The 22,252-nt window shown below is 52.7% G+C and overlaps 2 protein-coding genes across 9 annotated transcripts in view; both read left to right on the top strand.

The window, feature by feature from the left end:
- The window catches only part of ARMH3 (armadillo like helical domain containing 3), a 187,025-nt gene extending 184,308 nt beyond the window's left edge, over positions 1 to 2,717 (top strand). For all 3 annotated transcript variants that reach the window (XM_047701913.1, XM_047701912.1, XM_047701914.1), the window contains exon 26: positions 1,042 to 2,717. In XM_047701913.1, coding sequence (XP_047557869.1) covers positions 1,042 to 1,134 — 93 coding nt within the window. In that variant the 3' untranslated portion in view covers positions 1,135 to 2,717. The remainder of the gene's footprint in view (positions 1 to 1,041) is intronic.
- Positions 2,718 to 4,205: 1,488 nt separating this feature from the next.
- KCNIP2 (potassium voltage-gated channel interacting protein 2) lies at positions 4,206 to 22,252 on the top strand. 6 transcript variants are annotated; one of them, XM_047701917.1, is made up of 10 exons: positions 4,206 to 4,706; positions 17,595 to 17,690; positions 18,608 to 18,661; positions 19,318 to 19,442; positions 19,813 to 19,882; positions 20,053 to 20,123; positions 20,249 to 20,356; positions 20,542 to 20,646; positions 20,784 to 20,846; positions 22,077 to 22,250. In XM_047701917.1, the coding sequence occupies exons 1-10, from the start codon at positions 4,634 to 4,636 to the stop codon at positions 22,122 to 22,124; spliced, it is 813 nt and encodes a 270-aa protein (XP_047557873.1). In that variant the 5' UTR covers positions 4,206 to 4,633; the 3' UTR covers positions 22,125 to 22,250. The 6 variants fall into 6 exon arrangements, with proteins under 6 accessions (XP_047557873.1, XP_047557878.1, XP_047557874.1 ...); XM_047701916.1 differs by having other exon boundaries at positions 4,342 to 4,706; positions 21,155 to 22,250; XM_047701918.1 differs by lacking the exon at positions 18,608 to 18,661 and having other exon boundaries at positions 4,210 to 4,706; positions 21,155 to 22,250.

The following is a 22,252-nucleotide window of genomic DNA, read 5'->3' as shown; positions in this document are numbered from 1 at the left end:
CAAGGGAGCAAAGAGGGTCTGGTCCCACTCGGAGCTAATGACCTTGAGCTGCCTGCTGGTTGCCATGCTGCCCCTTCCTCTGCCTCCTGCCTGATGACTTCATTACATTTTCCATAGCTAAGCTGGAATTGGAGGAAAGCTCCCTGGTCTTTGGGACCCAGAGTAAATCCACATACTTTTTCTCCTTTTTCCCCACTTTGTCTCTCATAAAGCATTCACTTCTATTTCCCATGAACAATGCTCCTTCAAGAGTGCAGTGGATTCCTCCTAGAACCCACTCAGAGTAGGAAGTTTGGCCCTTTGACTCCTTCTCCACAGGTTCTTTCTCCACTGATGCAGGCGACACTTCCTGCAAGGGTCTCAGTCTGTGGGGAGAAAGCGTGAGGGGAGCAGTGGGGACAGAGCAGGGGTATGCCTGTCTTTCCTCTAAAGCAGGGGCGCTTCTTTGTGGTTTGGAAAGACTACTAGGCTGGGAGTTAAACCTGGGTCCTGCTTCCAAGCCTGGGGCTTGCAAACTGTATGACCTGTTTCCGGTCACTGGCCTCTTTGCATCGTACTCCTGCCATCTATGCCAGACAGGGGCTGTATCTCTAGGTGTTCTTACCAACCCAGAAAAGTAGATGAATACAAAGAAAGAGTGAGAAGATCAGAAATTCACTTTCTGGCCTCATTTTCTCCTGCTCTGTCAGACCACTGACCAGACCTGTCCCCCTCTGCATGGCCGAGACAGAGACAAAGGTCTAAGCTCCACCTCCTTCCCTGTCTGTGCTTACCTCTACTTCTTCAGGTGCCCAGATGCTCTTCTCACATCCACTAAAGTTTCATCTCTCAGCCCCTCTTCTTTCCTTCCACTGAAACGTAACTATTTGCTCATTGGCCTGCAGAAATGATAGCTATTAAAGGTTCATCTCCTAAGAGAGAAGCATGTAGCACTGAATCCTGGCTTTGTCCCTCAGGCACTGCCCTCTGTTGTGTGTAACCAACCGTCTCCTCTGTTTTTTCTCTGCCTGTGCCCTCTCACCTTCCCCAACCCTTTCCCAGGTTCGATCCATTAGCACCAACGTCCGGAGAAACCTGGCCTTCCACACACTCAGCCAGGAAGTCCTGCTCAAGGAGTTCTCCACTATCTCCTGAGGCCACGCATATCTGAGCAGCTGCTGACTGTCCTTACCCATGAGGCTCCTGGGCTGGAGGGGGACTGGGGAAAGGGGCAGTCCCCAAGGTTGGAGAATAACACAGATACAGTTCTCTCGGTGAAGGCCGTGCTTCAGTGGATTTTGGACAGCAGGGGCCGGGGGGCAAACCTGGGATAATCTTATTTGGGGAGGGTTTGGGTGGGCACAGGGAGAAGCCTTCAGGAATATGGGGACTTCCAGCATGGGCTCCCTGGATACCCCCTCACATTTCCAATTGAGGTTACAAATTGTGGCTGCTGACTAATTTTCAGGGGCTGCTGGGGCAAGTCTTAGGATGATGCCAGTATCCTGAGAGTCAGTCGTTCTCCGAGGCTTCTGAAAACAGACTCTCAGATGTAGATGGAGCCAGTTCTGCTTTCTTTGGGCCTGGGGCTGAGCTGGGATTGAAATCTGTGTCCCCTGCCCCTGCAGGCACTCTGTCCAACCGTTAGGACCCTTAGCTCAGCTCAAGGTAGTGTAGGAATGGAGGACCTTTTTTCTACTCTCTAAATCTGGGAGACTGGAGATTAGAATCTGCCCAGTGCCCTGCTGTCCGGCCACCAATTTCTGGATTTGATTCTTGGCACCAGGAGTACCTATTACCTCCCCTGCTGGACTTCCAACCCATTGATTGGTCAGCACTGTAGGGTCACAACCTTAGCTTTTAATTTTCAGTCTGGTTTAAACTGTCTTTAGGGTGTGTGTGTGAAATAAACATTGACAGGTTTTCTGGAGCCCTCAGGTGCCTACTTTGCTGGTTCCCTTTCCAGCAGCCTCCCCACCTTCCCAATCACCTTCTCCTCTGGGAGCCTCTCCTGCCTCTGCTGAGCTCCCCTGTACTGTTCCGCCCCCTCAGCCCCCTCACCCGGCTGTTGTTTACATCCAGCCTGCCTAAGAATTTCCTCTGGGGAGGAATCTGTTCCTGCTGTGGTCTGGTGCCTGGAAGGGAGAGAACCTGCTGGCGGCAGGGAACCCTCCATCTGAAAGGGGCCAGGTGAGCATCATGGCGAGGCCATTCTGTCTGCCCATATTCTGGGTGGAGCCACAGGCAAGTCTCCTGGCCTTTGGGAAGTTGGCCCATGGTTCCTCCTCTGGACAGCCTCCACTGGACTACTGTAGGCTTTCCCTACCCTGTGGCTGCTTCCAAAGTAGCTGCTGCTCTGAGATCTCCCCCCTTCTAAAGCACTTTCTAAAGCCCTCGGGCTGACAGGGAACAAGCAGCACAGGAAGACACTGGGAATAAGTGCAGGAACCAGCAGTGAGAGCAGGTCTGGGACCTCCCTTAGCTTCAAATCTCTTTAGGATACTTGCCTTCCAGAGCCGTGGCTCCGGCACTGAGCAGATACGCGCTAGTTCCAGAGAATACACCAGCATGCTGCCATGTGTAGACGCAGATTCCTGAGCAATCGGGCTGGGTCATTGAACACTAGATAGGGTAGCTCTGCCTGGGGCATATAGTGTTCTCCACAGTGATAAACTCCAGAGGAGCTGGAGCTGGAAGCCGATGGCAAGTTGAAGTTATTAAAATTGATTTGTATGGGATGGTCTTTTAAGCGTCTTTTGTTTGTTTCTTTCTTTCATCTCTGTTACTCAGACCTCATTTCTCAATGAGAGCATTAAGGTCATCTCCCAGGTGTTGGTCCAGTCTTCCTAGGGGACCCCTGCCTATGCTCACTCACTTCCTAAGTCTCCTGGCCCTAGTGGAAGCCAGTTATGTTCAGAGAGGTATGGCCTTCCTTGCCTTTTCTGCTTATGGATTCCTTTCCTATGAAATGAACAAGGGCATGAAGCAGTAGCGAAGGACTCCTTGCCCTCCATTGTAAAAGCCCATCTCTTGGTCCATTGACATACATCCGTTCTAAGAACTCCAAACAGGAGTCCTATCGTTATCTAGAATTCAACCCCTAAAGGGACTGCCCATGCTCTGTCTATGCCCCAGCATCTATGCCAGGTCTGTGGAGAACCCTCCAGAGCCAGAGGAGAGCCAGGAGCAGGGTATTGCTCCCAGAGAGAGCCCTTCTTTTAGCTGCTTGTCCCCCTCTCATGCCTGAACTCCTACCAAAATTCCTGCTGAGTTAATTGAATCAAGTGCTTAGAAATTAAATCCAATTTGAAGACATTAAATGTGCTGGGGTCACTTTAGCTGAAGCTTTCAGTCTCAGCAGGTCACTCTTCCAGAGAAGCCACTGGGCAGGTGAGAGGATCACATGGGACACTGCCACCACACCATCCAGACCCACCAGACACTGCCGCCGCCCCTTCTGGTGGGCTGGGGGCTCTTGTGCTCGCAGCCCAGTGAAGATCCTGGGGAAGGTCAGACAAGTAGGCTCAGTCACTCAGTAGCCATTCCTGGGAGAGCTAGAGGCAGCGCAGCTCAATGATAGCCCCTGGCTTCAGAAAAGGAGCTAAGCCAAGGGAAGGGGCCTCATACCAAGAGCATTTCTTTCCCACTCTGTATCCTCACCTGGATCCCCCACATCAATCACTCCCCAAATCTGGAAAACAAGGAATCTAGGACAGGGCAGGTGACAAGAGAGAAGGGCAGGAAAGTTGGAAGAAGGAGCAAAAGAACAAGAACGTCTTGAGAAACACCTGGTTCACTCTTTTCCATTTCTTCCTGGTGGGCCAATGGGGGTCATTAGATCAGGGAAGAAGGTACCCTCAGAATGAAAGTAGCCCAGAGACGGGGGTCTTGCAGTGGCTGAGGGTTGGGGGTCTGAGAGAAGAGAAAACTGTAGTCCACTCGCCTGAGATGAACCTGTTGGAGGCTGGGCTCATCTTTGCACTGCATCCCTGACCCCCTCCTAGCAGGGTGGGCACTGGCGGAGACCCAGACATGGGAGGAGAACAATAGAGAAGATGGGGCTGACATGGAGAATGACCTGGACAGGACACTTAACAGACTTACCCTGGTCGGTGCTGATGGTGGGAGGAGTGCCTAAGAGTTGGGGCGGGGTCGAGGGAGGGGGAGGTGTCACGGTTTCCTCAGTGTCCTTTCTGGCCCTGCTCCCCCCTCCACCGCCAGGACCCATAGCTTCAGGTTTAGGGGGTAGTGTTGCTGGAGAACCAGTCTCTCTCCCCGCACTTCCCAGCTCACCCTTTCACCGGGTTCCTCCCCCGAGCGGCAAAGAGGAGGGGGCGGGGGTAGGGGGAGCCAATCCCGGCAGCGCCAAAGGGGGGAGGCGGCGGTGACAGCCGCGGGGAGGGGGCGGGAGGAGAGAGGCGGCTTGGCTCTGGCTTGGTGCTTAGCTCCGCTCTGCCTCCGGCTCTGCGCTCACCTACTGCCCAAGCCTCCTGCTCCTGCCCCAGGACCCGCAGCGGGACCCCAGTCCATCCCAGACAGCCCCAGCCCAGACAGCGTGCAACGCCGCCAGGGGGCGCCGTGTGAGCGCCCTATCTTGGCCACCCGGCGCCCCCTCCCACGGCCCAGGCGGGACGGGACGGGGGCGCCGGGGGCCATGCGGGGCCAGGGCCGCAAGGAGAGTTTGTCCGATTCCCGAGATCTGGACGGATCCTATGACCAGCTTACAGGTGAGTCAGGGGCTCAGGGGTCGCGGGAGGGTGCGTAGATTCCATCCCCCAGATCCTTAAGCTTATCTGACCCTGACCAGGCCCTTACTCACACTCTGCCCCATTCCCAGGCACCCTCCAGGCTGTTCAGGGCAGCAGAACAGTGGGCTTTAAAGCCTTAGGTCCCGTGGGGGGTGGGGGAGACAGGCGGGCAGGTGGGAAGAGGCAGCAGGTGTGGGCGTGTGTGACACAAAGCTAGGAGAGTGTCTGGAGTGGGAGGTGTTACGTGCGTGAGCGCCTGTCATTCTCTGTGTGTGTCTGTGTGTGTATATGTGTGTGCGCCTCCCTCAGCTGGTCGCCATGTGCCCTAGGCTTGGTGATAGGGTGAGTGTTTTTGTTGGCTGTGCAATTGTATGATCTTGTTGGATGTTCGAGTGAGGTTGTGTAGGACTCTTGTATTAATGAAGTTGTTTTGACCATGTGTCTCTGTTCTATGTGCAGTTTATGCTTTGAGTGTGTGACTCTGTATGAAGTGACATGTGACTATCAGACTGTGTCAGGGCTTCACTTTATTGGGGGGGGGTCTATCTCTTTGTAAGACTTCATTGACTGTGAACCTCCTGGGGCAAGCATTTGTTAAAGTAGGTTTTATTGTGTTTGTAATTGTGAGACTACGCAGATTATATTGGCATTTCGTGCTGATTGTGTACTTTCATGTGGCAATGTCTGCAGTGGGGTTCTCTGAGTGTTTATGACGTGTCTTACCCTTGCTGCCTCTCTGGTTTCCTGGCGTAGAAGGGGGCCTTTACCGCATACCACTGCTTCCTTGCATTTTCCACAAACAGCCCAGATGGACCCAAGTAGGGACTCTAGAGTCTGCCCAGCCTGGCTCCCAAGAACAGCACCTGGGCCTTCTGGGGAGGCTTTGTTTAGTGTTGGGTCATCGCTCCCGCCGCCCCCCACCCAGGAAAGTACTCAGAGATCATTCTTTCAACTGAAGCTCCTTTAACCACCTTCAACCACCCTCTAAGAACTTCATCCAATCCTGAAGGAAAACATCCCATCTAGCTTCCCCTCCAGACCCAGAGGTAGAAGCTCTTGGCCTGGAAGGTTCATGTGACCTCCCCAGACTACTTTGCTGCCCAGGCATGCTCTGTCTCCAGCTATATGGAGTACGCCTGGGCCCTCACGTATTCCTGGGTTTGGTAGGCAGACCCACGTGTTTGTGTGGGTGACTGTGTCACCTTGTATACATTTCCATGTGTGTGTGTTTTCTGTCTCATTGTGCAACCTGCCCAGGAACTCCAACAATGAATGGGAGGAGGGAGACTGTCTCCTGTATCTGAAACAAGTTGGGGAGGTGGGGGGAGCCCATGATCCTTGTTTGTCCTTAGGGGAGTGAGGTTAAGTCTCCAGGATGGAAAACAGGACTAGGATCTAATGCCTTGGGAAAATGTCTCACCTTCTCATTGACCCTGGGGAAGTCCTAGTTCCTATGCTGAGACTCCCAGAAAGAAGAGCCCTTTGGCCCAAGCAGGCCCCAGATATGCACCCCAGATGTGGTTCAGACTGGGATGGAATCCAAAGGTCCAGTTCTGCTTTGACCTCTGTTCTCACCAACTCAGGATCCTTGAGAGTTTAAGGCCCCAGGGCGCTCATTAGCACCACATTAGTCAGTGTTTGCTTCCTGCTTTGATTGATTCTCCCCTTTAGTGGAATCATTCCCTCCCCACTTGCCTATTTGAAATAGAGACTAGGCGAAAGTGGGAAGCACTTGTATTGGAAGGTGCAGGAATGAGGCTTCTATTACTTTTGCTCTCTGGGTCTCACTTTTCTCATCTCTGTAATAGAGAATACTACATACATCTTGCTTGTCTGCCTCCCAAGGGAAATAGGTCAAATGTTGACTAGTGTCAAGAATGCGTGTTCATCATCAGCATCCTCACTGTACATAGCTCCACACATGACTTGGAAAGTAGAAATAGCACTACCAGGAGCTCTCCTTTCAAAGGAAGGCTTATCTTACAGCAGCAGACAATTGAGGTTGGGACTCCCCCTGATAAGGTGATATAAAGTGCTGGGTGCCCTGAGATGCCTGAGCTGAAGCCTGAAGGGGAATCATTGTCCGAGGTGCTGAAGAGCACTCTGGATGGATGTACTGCCTTGACTTCCTAGTTCCCAAAGTTCCTTCCCTGGGCAGGCAGGATTCCTGAGATGGGTATGGGGGTGGTCTTTGGTTTCATCTGGTCTATTAGGTCGACAGAGAGGGAGTTCTTGTCATCAAGGCATTCTGGGTATACCCCTGATCATTTTACTCCTCCACTTCTCCATACACAAAGCTGGAAGAGATGGGGGGGGGGGGTGCTGGGGAGAATCTGAGCCCCACTCAGCCCCAGATCTACCCCCCTCTGGTCTTCCAAGCTTGGGAGGGCTACTTGGAAGCGCGGCGTGGTGGGAAAAAGCAGCAATCAGTGGCAGTCCTGTTCAACCCAGAAGCAAAGAAAGGACTGGGGACGATGAGGAGAGAGTTGGGATCTGGCTGGCCAAGGCCTAAACTCGGGTCCCTGTTCCTAAATATCGTTTCCCCAGTCTGGGGCGCCCCCGTGTGGTCTTAGAGCTTACGGAGCTGATTCCAAATGGGAATGTCGCCTCCAAATCGAGTGCAAAATTTGCATGGAGTTTAGAGGTGACTCTCACCTAAATCCTAAATGTAGGATTTTTAGCCAAGAATACAGGATCCCAGTCGGAGGAGTGGAACTATGTCTCTCCTGTAGGCTGTCCCGGCAGTCTGAAGCCATCAGTGGGTCCTGAAAGGGTTTACTTTGGGTACAGCCCGGTAGAGAGGAATCCTGGAAAGGATCGGGGCTGGGAATGAGGGGAGGAGAGCTTGTTCCTCACGCATTTGGCTGGCGGCATACGATGGGAGAATGTGAAGCCACTGGAGCAAGACAGAGGGACACAAAACACAAAGTTATGAGGGAAAGGGATTGGGAGCCACCTCTTTTTTACCACCCCACTACGATGTCCAGCTCCTCCTCCTTCCTCTTGCTCTCTCTCTCCCATTGGTTTAGGAAGTATGGAAGTGTGGGAAGTTGCCATGACAACGGTGTCCTTTTACCCCATGCCAAATTGGGAGGAGGAGGTGTGCGACAGGCAGAGAAGGAAGGGCTGAAGAGGGGCAATAAAGAATAAGGTTCATTATCCCCTCGTCCAGCTCCTTTTTCACAACCCGTGGGTACCTCCCCTCCCCTCCCCACCAGAAATCCAGAAAACATTCCCAAAGAAGGCTGTGAGAGAGTCGGTCCCCCCCCTCCCCCACCCCTGCCCCGCCCAGTCCAGGAACTTTAAGGATGGGTGCTTCAGATGACGGGGCCAGGGTGCGTTTTCCCCCTTGCAGCCCGGAGGAGACAGCGAGCGGAAGAAAACTCTGCTGTGCGAGATTCCTGTTCTGCAGGTCCGGCCCTCCCGCGCCACCCACGCAGGGCCCGCTCGAGTGGGGGCGGAGACCCGACCGCCCCCGGCCTTGGGGGCGGAGCTCGGCCAGTGCGCTCTCAGCAGAACCATGAACCGATGCCCCCGCAGGTGCCGGAGCCCGTTGGGGCAGGCGGCGAGATCCCTCTACCAGCTGGTGACTGGTTCGCTGTCGCCAGGTATGAGGAAGGGAGGAAGGGGCTGGACCCTTCAAAAAGTGAGTGAAGTGGGATAAGAACCTTACGGAGTGGGGAGGGGAAGGGCCCCTCAGAGATGGAGGGAGCGGGATCCCTCAAAAGAAAGGGTTTAAAGGGCAAGCTCCCTGACAGAGTGGAGCTAGAAATAGGGTTTCTTACAGAGAAGGTGGAGGATAGAGGTCTTCAAAGAGGAAAGGATCGGGGGGCCTTACAGTCCCTCAAGTGGTGGAGGATGAGGCAGGGCTTTTCACTGAGGATAGAGGAGGGCGCCTTAAGCAGGTGGATGCAAGGGGCAAGACTCCTCGAAGGGATAAAAGGAGGAAGCTTGCAGGAGAACAGGGAAGAGGCACAACCCTTTCCTAAATTGCTTAGTTTAATGGGATCTTAAGATGATGGGGGTCAGTGTCCAGAAGGAAAAAATCCTGAGGTGGGACAGGACCAACATGAACTCAGCTAGTGAGTTCATGAATGTTGGGATGAATAGACTAGTGTGGTATAAGGATTGTATATCACCACTTTATCTATCTCCGGGAGTCTGTATGAACAAATGATCAGCTTGTGATCTCTAGGTCTGTGCATCCTTGGGGTTGTATATCTTTGGGACTCTGTGACATTGAAACTGCGTGTACCTGAGGTTCTATGCTTTAGGGTTGGGTTGAGGGTTCCTGAGTCACACTAAGTGAGTTCTGTAGTCTTCCCAAGATTGTACCTTGGTCTGGGATGTGTGGAATTTATGATATGTGGACTGTGAATATCATATCATGGTACTGCTGAGATTTACACACACCTCCCCTTGGGTTTCCTTAGGGCTGCCTGGGCAAGGCCCACAGAACCTAGCATCACCTCCCCACCTGGCCTGGAGAGACCAAAACAACCTAGCCCCATGGCAGTCTGGGATCTGTAGTTCTCTGGCTCTCTCCATGGTATCCTCTTGAACACCTGGAGGCCTCTCCTTGCCATGTGTTCCCCAAAAGGAAGGGAGATAGGGCTGAGACAGAGCTATGCTTGGCAGTCTCTTGGGGAACATGTGTCCCTCAAGCCCCCCGCTTGGACCTGTCTCCAGTGACAGATGGCTGGAGCCCGGCAGGGCCAGCTCTCAATCATAGCAGGAATGACTTCCAGGCCCCAAAATAGCCCCAAAGCCTAGGGAGTTCATTAATCACCTAATGCAGCTGGGGGCTGCTGTGTCTCCTGGCCTGGCTGGGGATGGAGTGGGGCTGGGGAACCAAGAGAAGAGCTCTGGGGTTGTCACTGGCTGGGGTCTTCACTGTGGGGTCAAGGACAGATGAAAATGGTACAGCTACATAGGGTGGGTTCCCTCTTAAGGCAGTATTCTGGGTTTGAACTGTGAGACACAAACAACTAAATGTTAGGAGTATCTCTGCAGTGAGATTTGAGGGACCTAAGGAAGGCCCACCTAATGCTTCAAGATAGTGTTCTGTGTTGAGCCCTCATTCTGCCTGAAGTGCTTCCATTAAGATTTCAGTCCCTTGGGTGAAGAGCTAAGTGATACAGGGATGCTTAGGGAGGACAGATCTGAGCAAGTTTCTCTTTGGGCCCTGGGACTTGAAAGGTCTCAGTGGGGAGAAAGGAGAGTCTGGAAAACAACTCACTTTTTCATTTACAGACCTTCCCACCAGAGGCCTTATTAATTAAGGACCTTGAGTCACTGTGAGGCTGGGTCAAGGTCTCTGAAGGTTGAGGGTGAGGGTGAGGGACAGAAGAGGAGGGTCCAGGGACAGGGAAACAGCCTGCGAGGTTGTCAATCTCTCCATCTGTGAATCAGCAGCAGAGAACCAGGTGTGACTGTGCTGCCTCTTTCATTCCAGATAGTCTGGCTTGGCATGCAAGGCTCCATGGAATCTGAGCCATTCTGGTCTTATCACTTACAGCTCCCCCAACACAAACTCAGCTACAGTCATCCAAGGCTCCTTGACACCCCCACACACATTGGAAGGACAGGGTGACAGATCTTTGGTCCTGGTTTAAGTCTTGATCCATCCTTCATCATCTGTGCTATCTTGGGAAAATCACTTCCCCTGAGCCTCAATTCTTTCTTCTGAAAATGGGTATACTACTACTCACTCTGACCATGTCAGCTGTAAACAAAGGAGTAATAGACCCTATCTCTCAGGTGTATTATGAGGACTAAGTGAAATAATATATGTAAAGTGTCCAGGACACAAAATGTGCTCAATAAATGTGGATCCCTTGTTAAGATAGACTGTTGACGTTTAGCCATCTTTTAAGAACCAGCTCAGGGGCACCTGGGTGGCTTAGTTGGTTAGGCATCTGGCTTCAGCTCTGGTCGAGATCTCAGGGTTCTGGGATGGAACCCTGCATCTTCAGGCCCCCTGGTCAGCAGGGAGCCTGATTTTCCCTCTGCCTCTGCCTGCTGCTCCCATTGCTTGTGCTCTCTGTGTCAAACAAATAAATAAATTCTTAAAAAATAAAAAAAGCTCAAAAAATACCCCCTCCAAGTTTTTCCTGACCTCCCAGTTAGAGAGCTTTTATAGTTAAATGAGCTTTTACAGCGTATTTCTTGGCCTGCCTAGAATAGTTCCTACCACATAGTGGTTATGTGCCTACTACATAGTAGGCACATAACAAATACGTTTTGAATGAATAGAAGTTTTAAAATTCTCTCTCCCTGTCTCAGCTGTCTCTCCTTACCCAGTGGAAGCCAGAACCCCATTTAGTTACCTTTGTTCCTCAAGCATCAGATCAGATCAGAGCCTGGCATTCAATTTATGTAAGTCCAATTTTAAACATCTTTGCCCTTTAGGAGCTTGGAATCTAGTTGAGGAAACAGGACTGATCCAGAAAGATCTGGGATCAAATATGCATCCTTTCATTTTGGTAGGTGACCTCAAGCATGTCTCTCCATCTCTATGGACCTCCTTTATCTCATCAGTGAAATGGGCACAATACTATTGACTTTACCAACTTCATCGGGTTGTCATAAGAAGCCATCAAGATAACAACGTTTGTGGAAATGCTTTGTTAATTAAGGGTTATAGAAATGTAAGGGGGAGGAGATATTATGTTATTAATAATGTTAGCAAACGCTTCACAGTCATTCTGTGTCAGGAGTTATTCTAACAGCTTTCCATGGATTAATTCATTTACTCCTCTCAGCAACCATATGAGGTGGGAAACAGAGACACACACAGGTTAAGAACTTGCCCAGTTAATTGCAACTGACAAAACCAGGATTTGAACCCAGGGAACCTGGCACTCTGTTCCCTACCATGCTATGCTTCCTCCTTGTACTATTCCCACTTAATAACATTACAGAATTAGGTGCTAAGTTTTGAAGGCCCCAAATTGAGTTCACTAGAAATTCAGGTAGCTGGGAGCCTGCTGAGGGCTGGAGGTCCTGTTAGGTAAGAACTGTAGAACAGAAGGAGAACAGAAAGGAGGGCATTCACAGCAGGAGCAAGGGCACAGAGATAGCACTTAGTTTGATGTGTTTGGGGGACAGTGAGGAGGCCCAAGTGACTGGAAAGAAAGGAATCTGCTGATGAGGGTAGGGGGAATTAAATGCCAGGTGTGGAATTTGGGCAGTAATAGGGAGATATTTGGTGGTTTCATCTGTAAATCCGTAACCTCTAAGGTGTGGGAAACCAAAAGCAGTTTCTAGATTGACTTCTTCCTGGAGGAGGGGTAGAGGGGCAAGCAGAGGACCAAGCCAGCCTGTGGCACACCCTTCCTCCCTTCCTTTCCACACTTTCCAGGGATGTTGTGGCGTGGGGCATTAGGGAAGGGGTAAAATAAGGTAGGAGATAGACGCCTGACCCCCAGTGGTGGCCATGTAGAACTGCAGATCAGTGAACTTCAAATGAAGTGGTTGGGACAGCCCCACCCAGACTTTCAACCCACAGCTGGAGGGGAGACACACTCATCCCAGAGCTGGACAAGAGGGAGGACTCCCTCTGGGGTCAGCCCCCCTAACCTGGCCTCCTGATTGGGCAAGCTGTCTAAGAAGGGAACCAGTGTAGTGTGTCAGACTGGGTTAAAACTGAGGCTCTGACTCTTACTGACCTTGGTGATTTTTCTTAACTTCCTTTTGCCTTAGTTTCACCGCCTGTAATATGGAGATAATGGTACTTCCTTCATAGGTTAATTATGAAAATTAAATGTGATCATGTCTGGGGACACCTGGAGGCTCAGTTGGAAGAATATGTGACTCTTGATTCTGGGGTTGTAGGTTCTAGCCCCACGGTGGGTGTAGAGATTACTTAAAAGATAAAATCTTAGGGGTGCCTGGGTGGCTCAGTCGGTTAAGTGTCTGCCTTCAACTCCGGTCATGATCCCAGGGTCCTGGAATCAAGGCCCACATCAGGCTCCTTGCTCAGCCAGGAGTCTGCTTCTCCTTCTTCCACCACCCCACTTGTGTTCACTCTCTTGCTGTCTTTCTCTGTCAAATAAAGAAATAAAATCTTTTTAAAAAAATAAAATCTTAAAAAAAAATGTGATAGGAGGGCGCTTGATATAATGAGCACTGGGTGTTACATGCAACTGATGAATCACTAAATTCTACTCCTGAAACTAATAATACACTATAGGTTAACTAATCTGAATTTCAATTAAACATTTTTTAAAGTATGATCATGACTGTAAGCACATACATGTTATCTGGCACGTAGTGAGTGCTTAGTCAGTGTTCCCCAGCTGTGGTAATAGCTCGGAGGCTCCTGTCTTCTTGCTCACTGGCTCTGCAGGACCCCCCCCCCATGCACACAGCCACCACCACCACTACCACTATTGGGAAAGAGGAGGAGGGATGGGGGAGGGGCTCCAGGAATGCTCCAGCGGGAGAGGTAGATGGTTTCCTTGAAGGGTTCAGATTTCCCTCATACTCCAGCTTCTCCATCAACTCACTAACGATTTTCAAGGAGTAGGCAAGGCTTGCAGATCCTGGGTGAGAGGAAGGTAGGAGCTCACTCTCTCTGCTCCCAAGGAATTTGAATCTGGGTGGGGGAGGGGAAATGTAGCCACAAAACGTCCCCGCCCCAGAGGGTCATAATAAGGCTAAGGAGCCTTTTTCCTACCTAGGCTATTGGACTTAATCCTCCTTCCCTTGGGCCTCAGTTTCCCTACCTGTGGCCTAGGGAAAGGGAGTGCTTTCTGCCTCATGGTCACCATGGCAACCACAGATCAATGTCGATAGTGTCCTTCTGACTGGAGAGGTCACTGCTTTCTCCCCACTTATATTCTCATACAGCTCCACGCAGATGCAATTGCACAATCACTGCAGACCCATACTCCTAATATAGGACACATCTCTACTATCAGTCCTCAGACCCATATCCCACAGCCCTGCTAAACACATATGCCTCATAACCCCTACACACTCAGAAACTCTCCAGTGCACTCACTGTCAGTGCAGACATATATACAATTCTGTGTAAACCACACACAGAGATACACATAGTCAGACACAGGAACCCACACAAGAAAACACCTAGCCGCTTACATTCTGCCACTTATTCTGTTACTTATACATGCATGGCTCACAGTTTCCCTCATACACACACATACACACAGACACACACATACACTGCCCTTCCCTGCCCTCTCCCGGAGCATTGCTCCTCCCTCTGCCCCCCTCCCTCTGGCACAGAGTAGCCACAAGGTGTCTGGGGGAAGCTGTCCTCAGGGACAGAGGCAAGTCACCGCCTTCCTCCTCTGGCCTGGCCTGTTCTGGCCCATATCCTTCTCACCAAAGGCTCCTGAGGAGATGCCAGTCTGTAGGCTGAAGTGGCCCTGGAAGGAGGAGGAGGCTGTGGCTGGGAGGTGTGTGGGGCAGAGGCGGGGTGAGGGGGCGGGAGAGGGAGGAGATCCTGGGAGGGAGAGGGGGAGGGAGGCTGCCAGCGGTCCTACTCCTGCTGGGGAGCCTGAGGGGGAGGTGGTGTGAGGAGGGCTGCCAGTGTGCCCTGGCCCCAGCTGGAGGGGGAGGTCGGCCATGCCTCAGGCCCACCATGAACCTGGAAGGGCTAGAGATGGTTGCTGTGCTTGTGGTCCTCGCTCTGTTTGTCAAGGTCCTGGAGCAGTTTGGCCTCTTTGAGCCTGTCTCCTTGGAAGGTAACCCAGGTGTCTGGCTGTGTCTGGGCTGCTGACTGGAGGAGCAGCTACCCCGCAGCACTGGGGAGGGGGTCCTCTGCTTTTATGACTGGGGGCAGGGGTAAGCATGTTAGTGATGGGATATGGCATCTGGGGGAGGTGAGGAGGGGTGCTTGGGGAACAGGACATCTGAGAGAGGTAAAGAAGGAAATTCAAGGAGTGGGTGTTGGGGAGGGGCTTCTGGGGGAGGTGAGGAGGGAATCTGGGGGCTGGGTGTCTAAGGGAGGTGAAGAGAGAGGGCCAGGGGCCAGGGTGTTTTGGGGGGTGATGAGGGGCACAGCATGGGAGGACTGGGGTATGGAGATGAGGGGACTCTACTGGGGACATGAGGAGAGGTCTGGAAACAGGCAGAGCTATCAGGAGTAGAGAAAGGAAGTTCTAGGGATCCTGAGATAACACCAGACTTCTGGGGGAGTCCCTTTGGAGCCAGGGGCCCACAGTGGCTCTGAAGATGTGTGTGACTCTCCACACCTCCATCCTTGCTGGTGAAGTTACAGAGTGTGCATGGACTGTGTGTGAGACACAGGGGGTATGACCATGTGTTCGTCTGTGTGAAAAAGGACCAAGTGTGTGACTGTGTGAGCCTTTGTGTGGGACAGGGATGTGATTTAACCTGTCAGAGGGACAGGGTATGTGGCTTTGTGAGGTGGAGAATATGACTGTGCCTGAGGGGGCAGGTTGTGTGGCTGGGCCCCTTGGGGTACTGGATAGTGTGCGTGGCTGCTCTCAGAGTTCCCTGAGGAAATACCAGCTCCATACTCAAGGCTTGGGATGGGGGTGGGCTCAGGAGGGACAGGAGTGTGAACACTGTGAATGAGACCTTTATAGATCAGCTCTGGCAAGAGAGTGAGGGGTAGAACATATCAGGGACCTTGCTTCCCAGGGCCCCTTGCCTTCCCAGTTTGTCTCAGGATCTCCAGGGCCTGGACACTGGGAATGAGAAATCAATTCTCCACATCACCCCAAAGTCTAGTGAGGAGAGAGGAGAGTGATATTGGAAGTAGAGAAGGGAGTGTGCTCTGCCTCCCCTGAGAGATTCGGCCTCTCCCTCCTCTTCACACAGACTGTGCAGCTCCATATTCTCCATTTCCACCAGGGACAGGAAAATAGGCAAAAACCATGATAGGAGGGCTATAGGGCAGACACCAGGGAGAACTGGAAAGATGTGAAAGGGAAGTGGAGACAAGAGAAAGGGTCAATGAATTGCCAGCTCTAGGGTTCAGTAAGAGCAGGAAACTCCCAAATCACCTGCTATCCTCTGCTGCATTTATCAGAGTGGGGTTGGGAGCAAGGGTTGGTCCTAGATGAATTGGGGTTCATCCAATCCTGAAAGGATGAAGTCAGTTTGGCTCTGACGTGCCATGCCCTTTAGACTGTGGTGGGAAGAGGGGTCATTCAGGAAACCCAGGTGTTCAGTAGCCTGAAGGTAGCCCTTTCCCCTCCCACATTTCAGGGGAGCCTAGAGGAGATGGAGTCCTGGGAGCAGGGAGGGAACCAGGGAAAGGGCGGAAGTGTGAAGATGGAGAGGTTGGTTGGGGCGGGGCGGGGGGGGGGGGTGCCGTCCCCCTCCCCCATCCTTCCCAGTCCAGCTGCAACCACACCACCGGAGGCCCCATGGCAATCCGGCTTTAAAGCCGGGGCTAATGGAGCCTTGGGCTGGGGGCCAGGCCGCCATCGATCCCCCACTCAGCCCATGGTCTCCCTCCTACTTCTCCATAGCTCTGCAGGGGGAGGGGAAGAGAGGACGCATTGGAGGGTGAGGCATTTATTTTAAGCAGTTACCTCCTGGGAGCAGGGCCGGGTCCTGAAGGGTAAGGCCTGGTTTTGGGGGGTGGAGCCTGCATGGGAGCTGGGATGCCCTAGTAACCTACAACCCAAGGAAGTTGGGCCCCTCCAGGAATGGACCGAGGCCAACTTCAGTTGGCCAGTCAGTGTGCTAGGGCCCTGTGGACTCTGATCCCGGAGTTTGGAGGCGGGTGCTGTCGGGAGACAGGTACACCAACGCAGAGCCCTCCTTGGGATGCACTTAGAGCTGTAGGACACAGGTGTAAATAAGGGGAAGTGAGGGGAATTGTGGTCAGTGGCTCTGGATAGTCCCACGTTACAAAAAATACTCATCTCCAAGGTCTGTTATTGTTTCAAAGTTTGCTATCACATCACCTTCAAAGACATGGGAGGGGACACACTTTTAGGGTGGATGACTTAGCTGAAGAGGAACTTTGTTCCACTGGCAGGGAGATTCTAGGTGCCCTGGGATGAGGAGTTATATAAGGAAGGGTGGGCAGAACAAGCATGGGTTCTGTTGGTGATGTGCAGTCTTGGGTATCTGGGTGCCATGGGCACCTAAGTCACAACATGATATGGCTATGTGTCGTGGTGACCTCGATATGTGTCATAATGTTACAGGGTCACAGTGTATTATACTGTCCTTAACACACCCATGTCATGATGTCCCAAGTGTTTTTGTATGGTTTGATCATGCAGCATGTAAGAAGGCCTGTGTGGGTCCTCATATATGTGTGTCATTTTTCCTAGGCCACTTCTATACATGTTTATATTAAGGAATACTGTGTCAAAGTGTGTGTGTACCTGTGTATGTGTGCATGTGTTGGGGCCTCCTTAATTAGGCCATTGGGTTTGAATGAGTTGCATGGTATCAAGCTGTCTCTGTATGGCATCCATCACCGTGATTTATCATTCTGTGTGTCACTATACATGCTTGTCACTGTGTGTGTGTGTGTGTGAGAGAGAGAGACAGAGACATAGAGGTGTTCCTACCCAGGCAGTACTTGGGTTGGACATCACACTTAAATGTCCAGCTATAGCACTGGAGCCAAGGGCCTTAGGTCAGCAGCCACAGAGGCCAATGCCACCTCCCCTTAGTGGCCTCACTGTCCCCAACTGCGCCCCATTATACAAGATGCCTGAGTGGACTTTCTATGCCTGTGAAACCCGCTGGGCTTCCCTAGCTACTAACTAACCCCAGCTACTCTCACCATTCTCCTCCAGTCCTCTCCCAATACCCCAGCCCTCAGGGTTGATTTGTGATGGTGGGGAGGGGGATGGAAGGATAGTGGAGGTTAATGTGCCTTCCTGGGGTCTTCTCTCTTCCTAGGCCACCCTCCGGGGCCCACTAAAAAAGCGCTGAAGCAGCGGTTCCTCAAGCTGCTGCCTTGCTGCGGGCCCCAGGCCCTGCCCTCAGTCAGTGAAAGCAAGTGCCTCTCCTGTGCTTCCGGGGGCGGGGCCCGTATGTGTCGGGGTGTGACCAGTATGACAGAAGCGGGCCTGCGTGTATGTTTGTGTGTGTGTGTGTGTGTGTGTGTGTGTGTGTGCGCGCGCGCGCGCGCGACCGGTGGGGGTGGGCGCTAGTAGGTCCGAGTGTGGGGAGGGCCCAGCTACCCGGCCAGGAGCCAGCTGAATGTGAGGGCGTGGCCAGTTGGGGGGGCGGGGCCCGATTGTCTGGACGTCACAGATCAGCAAAATGAGTGAGCCCGGGGTGTCTGGGCGTGGCCAGAGTGGCAGGGCTGAGACCTGAGCCTGTGTGGGTATGGCCATTGTGGCGGGGCAAGACCAGACAGCTGTGAGGTCTGTGCGTGTCATAGTGCCTGTGTCTGTGGACCCCTGCCCGCCCCGGGCATGTTTTGGGCCTCAAGATGCATGTCTCCCCTGCCCTGACCTGGCTGGATGCAGGTGCTTAGGATGGAGCCCACCTTCCTCCAGATGCCAGGATACTTGGGTTTCCTAGTCCCAGCTGGTCCCGAACTGAGTGGCCTCACTTTGTTTCCCGGCCTGTTTCCTCAGTTTGGGCCTTGCCCACCCCATAAGATTTTGCAAGCCAGGGAGACCCATTTGTAGTTATTTGAGAGTGTCATTGTGTTTCATTCCACTGGGTCCCACGTGGGGGTCGATTCGGGAAAATGACAGTCGTGAGTCCCACATGCATGTGTGCGTGGGGTCTGTTTCGTGTGTGTCTGTGCTCGTTCATTATGTGTGCCTCTGCGCGCGGGGGTGGGGTGTGTGCATTTGTAACACGCAGGTCTGTGAGATTTGCTGTTGAGTGTGGGGTGAGGTGTGTGTCTGCCTTTGGCCGGGTCTTCCACTTTCTCGGTGACAGTTCGCTCCCTTCAGCATTAGCAGTCCCAGCTTCCCTCCGCCCCCACAGACCCCGCCCGCTGGACCCAGGTGACTTACTTTCCTGGTGGGGGCGGGGACGGGGGCCTTCGGGAAAGTGGGGTGGGGCCACTTGCCTGGGGACTGGATGTTGGGAGCTGGGCAGGACCGAAATAGGGCCACGGATGAAGCCTTAGCTAAGGTTTACCGAGAGCAGGGTAGGGGTGGGGTCTGGATGGACTTGGCTGGAGCTGGGCGGGGCATGGCTCGAGCATGGCTGGGGTAGGCGGGGATTGGCTGGAGGGAAGGATCTGGGCGGGGCAAGTATGGGGCTGAGCTGATGGGGTGTGGGGCTGCAGTGGGGAAAGGCCCGGAGCTTGGACCCTCAGACGCTTCCTCTTGAACCCGGTTCCTCTACCCCTCCCTTTCTGGGACGAAGATGGGGCTGGAGGCCTTCCCCTTCAACCAGGTCAAGGGCCCAGGGGCCAGCGATGACTCGGACCCTGGCTCTAGGGCCAGGCCTGCCAATGGGTCCAGCCAACTGATAGACCTGGAAGCTAACCAGCGTCTTCTTTTTGCCTTGATATCCGGGGTCCAGGGAATTGGCAGGCTGATCTCTGGTGTTAGAGTTGGGGAGGATGGGTGGGTCGGTGATTTTGAAGAGGGTTCATGGAGGCCGGGCCTGAGGCGCGGCTGTCCCCCTCTCCCCCCACACTGCCCCCCTGCAGACAGCGTGGAGGATGAGTTTGAACTGTCCACGGTGTGTCACCGGCCAGAGGGTCTGGAGCAGCTGCAGGAGCAAACCAAATTCACGCGCAAGGAATTGCAGGTCCTGTACCGGGGCTTCAAGAATGTGAGTGCAAAGCAGGGCCAAACTGGGTGAGGGGAGAGGCCTATCCAGGACTTCTAAGATTGGCCTGGATGCTTTAGGAATGTGAGAGGAAAGGGGAGGGGGAGGGACCCCTCTTCCCTAGACTTATAGCGGGAGACTCTGGCTGATTTGAGGCAAGGTGGAGCCTGTAGACTGGCCTGCTGGTTAGTTCTGTTTTTCAAACTTGTGCACTGAGAAGTCTTGCCTTCCTAAAAAGAACTACTTGGTGAGCCCCCAGTGACAGGAATACTTTCCTTCTCTGGGAGCCTCTGGCATGGAGTAGGTGGTGGTGAGTGGAATGGGGTTTTATTCTGCCCTCAGTCTGGTTTCTGACTCTCCCCCCACCTCCCAGGAGTGTCCCAGCGGAATTGTCAATGAGGAGAACTTCAAGCAGATTTACTCTCAGTTCTTTCCTCAAGGAGGTGAGGGGGCAAGGCCTGAGATGAAGCAGCTATCCATCTCTAGGCTGAACTGGGGAGAGGGCTCTGGAGGGGCTGGGAATGCCAAGTGATAAGAAGGGTTTGGGGAACCCCACAGAAGGAGGAAGTGCTCTCCTGTCTGAAAGCCAAAGTTATCCACACTTATCCTACAGACTCCAGCACATATGCCACTTTTCTCTTCAATGCCTTTGACACCAACCATGATGGCTCCGTCAGTTTTGAGGTGAGCTGGAGGAGGTGGGACAGGGAGGCCTATTTCTTGGGGCTTCAGGGCCAGGATCCACAGGCCAAACCCATATTGGGGATTGGGTAAAGGGCATCTGAATATCTCCTCTGTCTCCTTTCCAGGACTTTGTGGCTGGTTTGTCGGTGATTCTCCGGGGAACCATAGACGACAGACTAAACTGGGCCTTTAACTTGTATGACCTCAACAAGGATGGCTGCATCACCAAGGAGGTGTGGGGCAACTGAAGAGTTGGAGAGCTTTTATGTGTGGGGGGAGGTGCAAAGGGCCCTAAGGAGGAAAATGTGACCCACACATGCTTCATCAGCGAGGGGTGAGGTCTGCCCTAGGCTCTAGGCCTCCTGATTTGGAGCCTGGAGGTTCTGAGGAAGGATTCTTTTCTCTCTTGGCCTAACAGGAAATGCTTGATATCATGAAATCCATCTATGACATGATGGGCAAGTATACCTATCCTGCACTCCGAGAGGAGGCCCCAAGGGAGCATGTGGAGAGCTTCTTCCAGGTGCCTGGGACTGGGTAGGCTGGAGGGTCCTGGAGTGAAGGGAAGGAGGCAAGTTTCTGGCAGGGAACTTGACTGAATTCTGCCTTCCTCTCTCCTGTCATCCCTCCTGTTCTCTCTACCTGACTACTTTTTGGCAGAAGATGGACAGGAACAAGGATGGCGTGGTGACCATTGAGGAATTCATTGAGTCTTGCCAAAAGGTACGGACCCCTGCCAGCCACATTTCCATGATCTGGACTCGGTCCAATTCAGTGATGTAAGAGAAAGTTCCTTTGGGGAGAGTATCATCTCCCTAACTTGCCCACACTCCTGAGTCCAGTTCCTTCACAACTCGGGGAGGACTGTCCCTTCCCTACTTCAGATCTCTCGGGTGTCTCCTTCCTTGCTGCCTCTGTCTCTGAATGTCCCGATTTCAGGTGAATGTCACTCTCTGTGTCGCTGATAAGCTCTTTTTTATTTCTCTCTCTCTCTCTCTCTCCAATCTGCCCCTCCCCCACCATGGCTACAGGACGAGAACATCATGAGGTCCATGCAGCTCTTTGACAATGTCATCTAGCTCCCTAGGAAAGGGGGTCAGTTGTCCTGGGGGGACCATACTCTAGCCCTAGTGCAGGTGGAACTAGCCCTTCTCTTCCCAGGTCTGTCCTCATCCTAGCCCAGCCCTGGGGGCTGTAAGAATCTAAGAGCCTGGGGATTCAGTGGTCCAGTGGTCCAGATTGCTGGAGCTAAAGGGGCCAGGGCATGGGTAGAATGTATCTGTGGGGTGTTCCTAACTCCCAACAGCTCCCACCCTCTTCCTGCCTGACAGTGCTGAGGGTACCCCTGCTATAGGAAATAAATGGTTCTTCACCTTCCATCGCCACTTTAGAAACTACAACACTAGACAAAATGTCTCCTGCTATGGTGCTTTCCCTATCCCTGACCTCATATGCATTTCCTCTAAGATTTCCTTCTCAGAGAGTCTGCTCTGTCCATGCACTGACTGGCCTTTCAGACCAGGGCCTTTGAGAGCCTTGTAGGAGGGGGACAAGAAGGCCTGAGCCAGGTGGTTAGATCATAGATGGCTGGGGTAGAGTTCAGAAAGGCCTGGAGATTGTCAGTGACACCTCAAGGCATGCCAGGCTATAGCTCTGAGCTCCACAGGTTTGCTACCCCAGGCTATCAGAATAGGAGTTCCAGGCCCTTCAGAAGACTGTCTCCTTGGAAATGCCCCAGAAATTTCCATACTCTCCTCAGTATTCCAGGAGAGCCTGGGATCCTGATGTCTGGCTCATGCCTGGAATTCCTTCTTCTCCTTCCTTCCTGTTTGTGGGGGTGGAGGCAGCAGCAGGGGAATATGGATGGGAGATGTCCCAGCTGATGTCTGCCAGAGTTTTAGCCTATCCTCCCTGATGGCTACAACTTAAGTTTTCATTTGCCATTTCTTCTAGACTTGGGAGGCATGGAGTGAGTCAGGGACCATCCAGTGGATGCCTTAGAAGAAAGGGGGAAGGAGGGAGGCAGGCATAGCATACCTGTGAGGGGGCATTCACTAGAATCTTTGATCTACCCAGGCTCTGTTCCAACACCCACAAAGCCTCCTCAATTCCTACTTAGGGTCTCCTCT

This window comes from Lutra lutra, chromosome 14, assembly GCF_902655055.1.
Source record: "Lutra lutra chromosome 14, mLutLut1.2, whole genome shotgun sequence".
NCBI lineage: Eukaryota > Metazoa > Chordata > Mammalia > Carnivora > Mustelidae > Lutra > Lutra lutra.
The sequence above is the reverse complement of the archived record's forward strand: the minus strand, read 5'-3'. Positions and strand labels throughout refer to the sequence as shown.

Bases quoted from the DNA above. Each gene is read 5' to 3' on its own strand.
- KCNIP2 (XM_047701917.1), top strand. From the start codon at position 4,634: ATGCGGGGCCAGGGCCGCAAGGAGAGTTTGTCCGATTCCCGAGATCTG. The intron at 20,124-20,248 runs GTGAGCTGGAGG...TCTCCTTTCCAG, and splicing joins ATGGCTCCGTCAGTTTTGAG to GACTTTGTGGCTGGTTTGTC. The intron at 20,357-20,541 runs GTGTGGGGCAAC...TTGGCCTAACAG, and splicing joins ATGGCTGCATCACCAAGGAG to GAAATGCTTGATATCATGAA.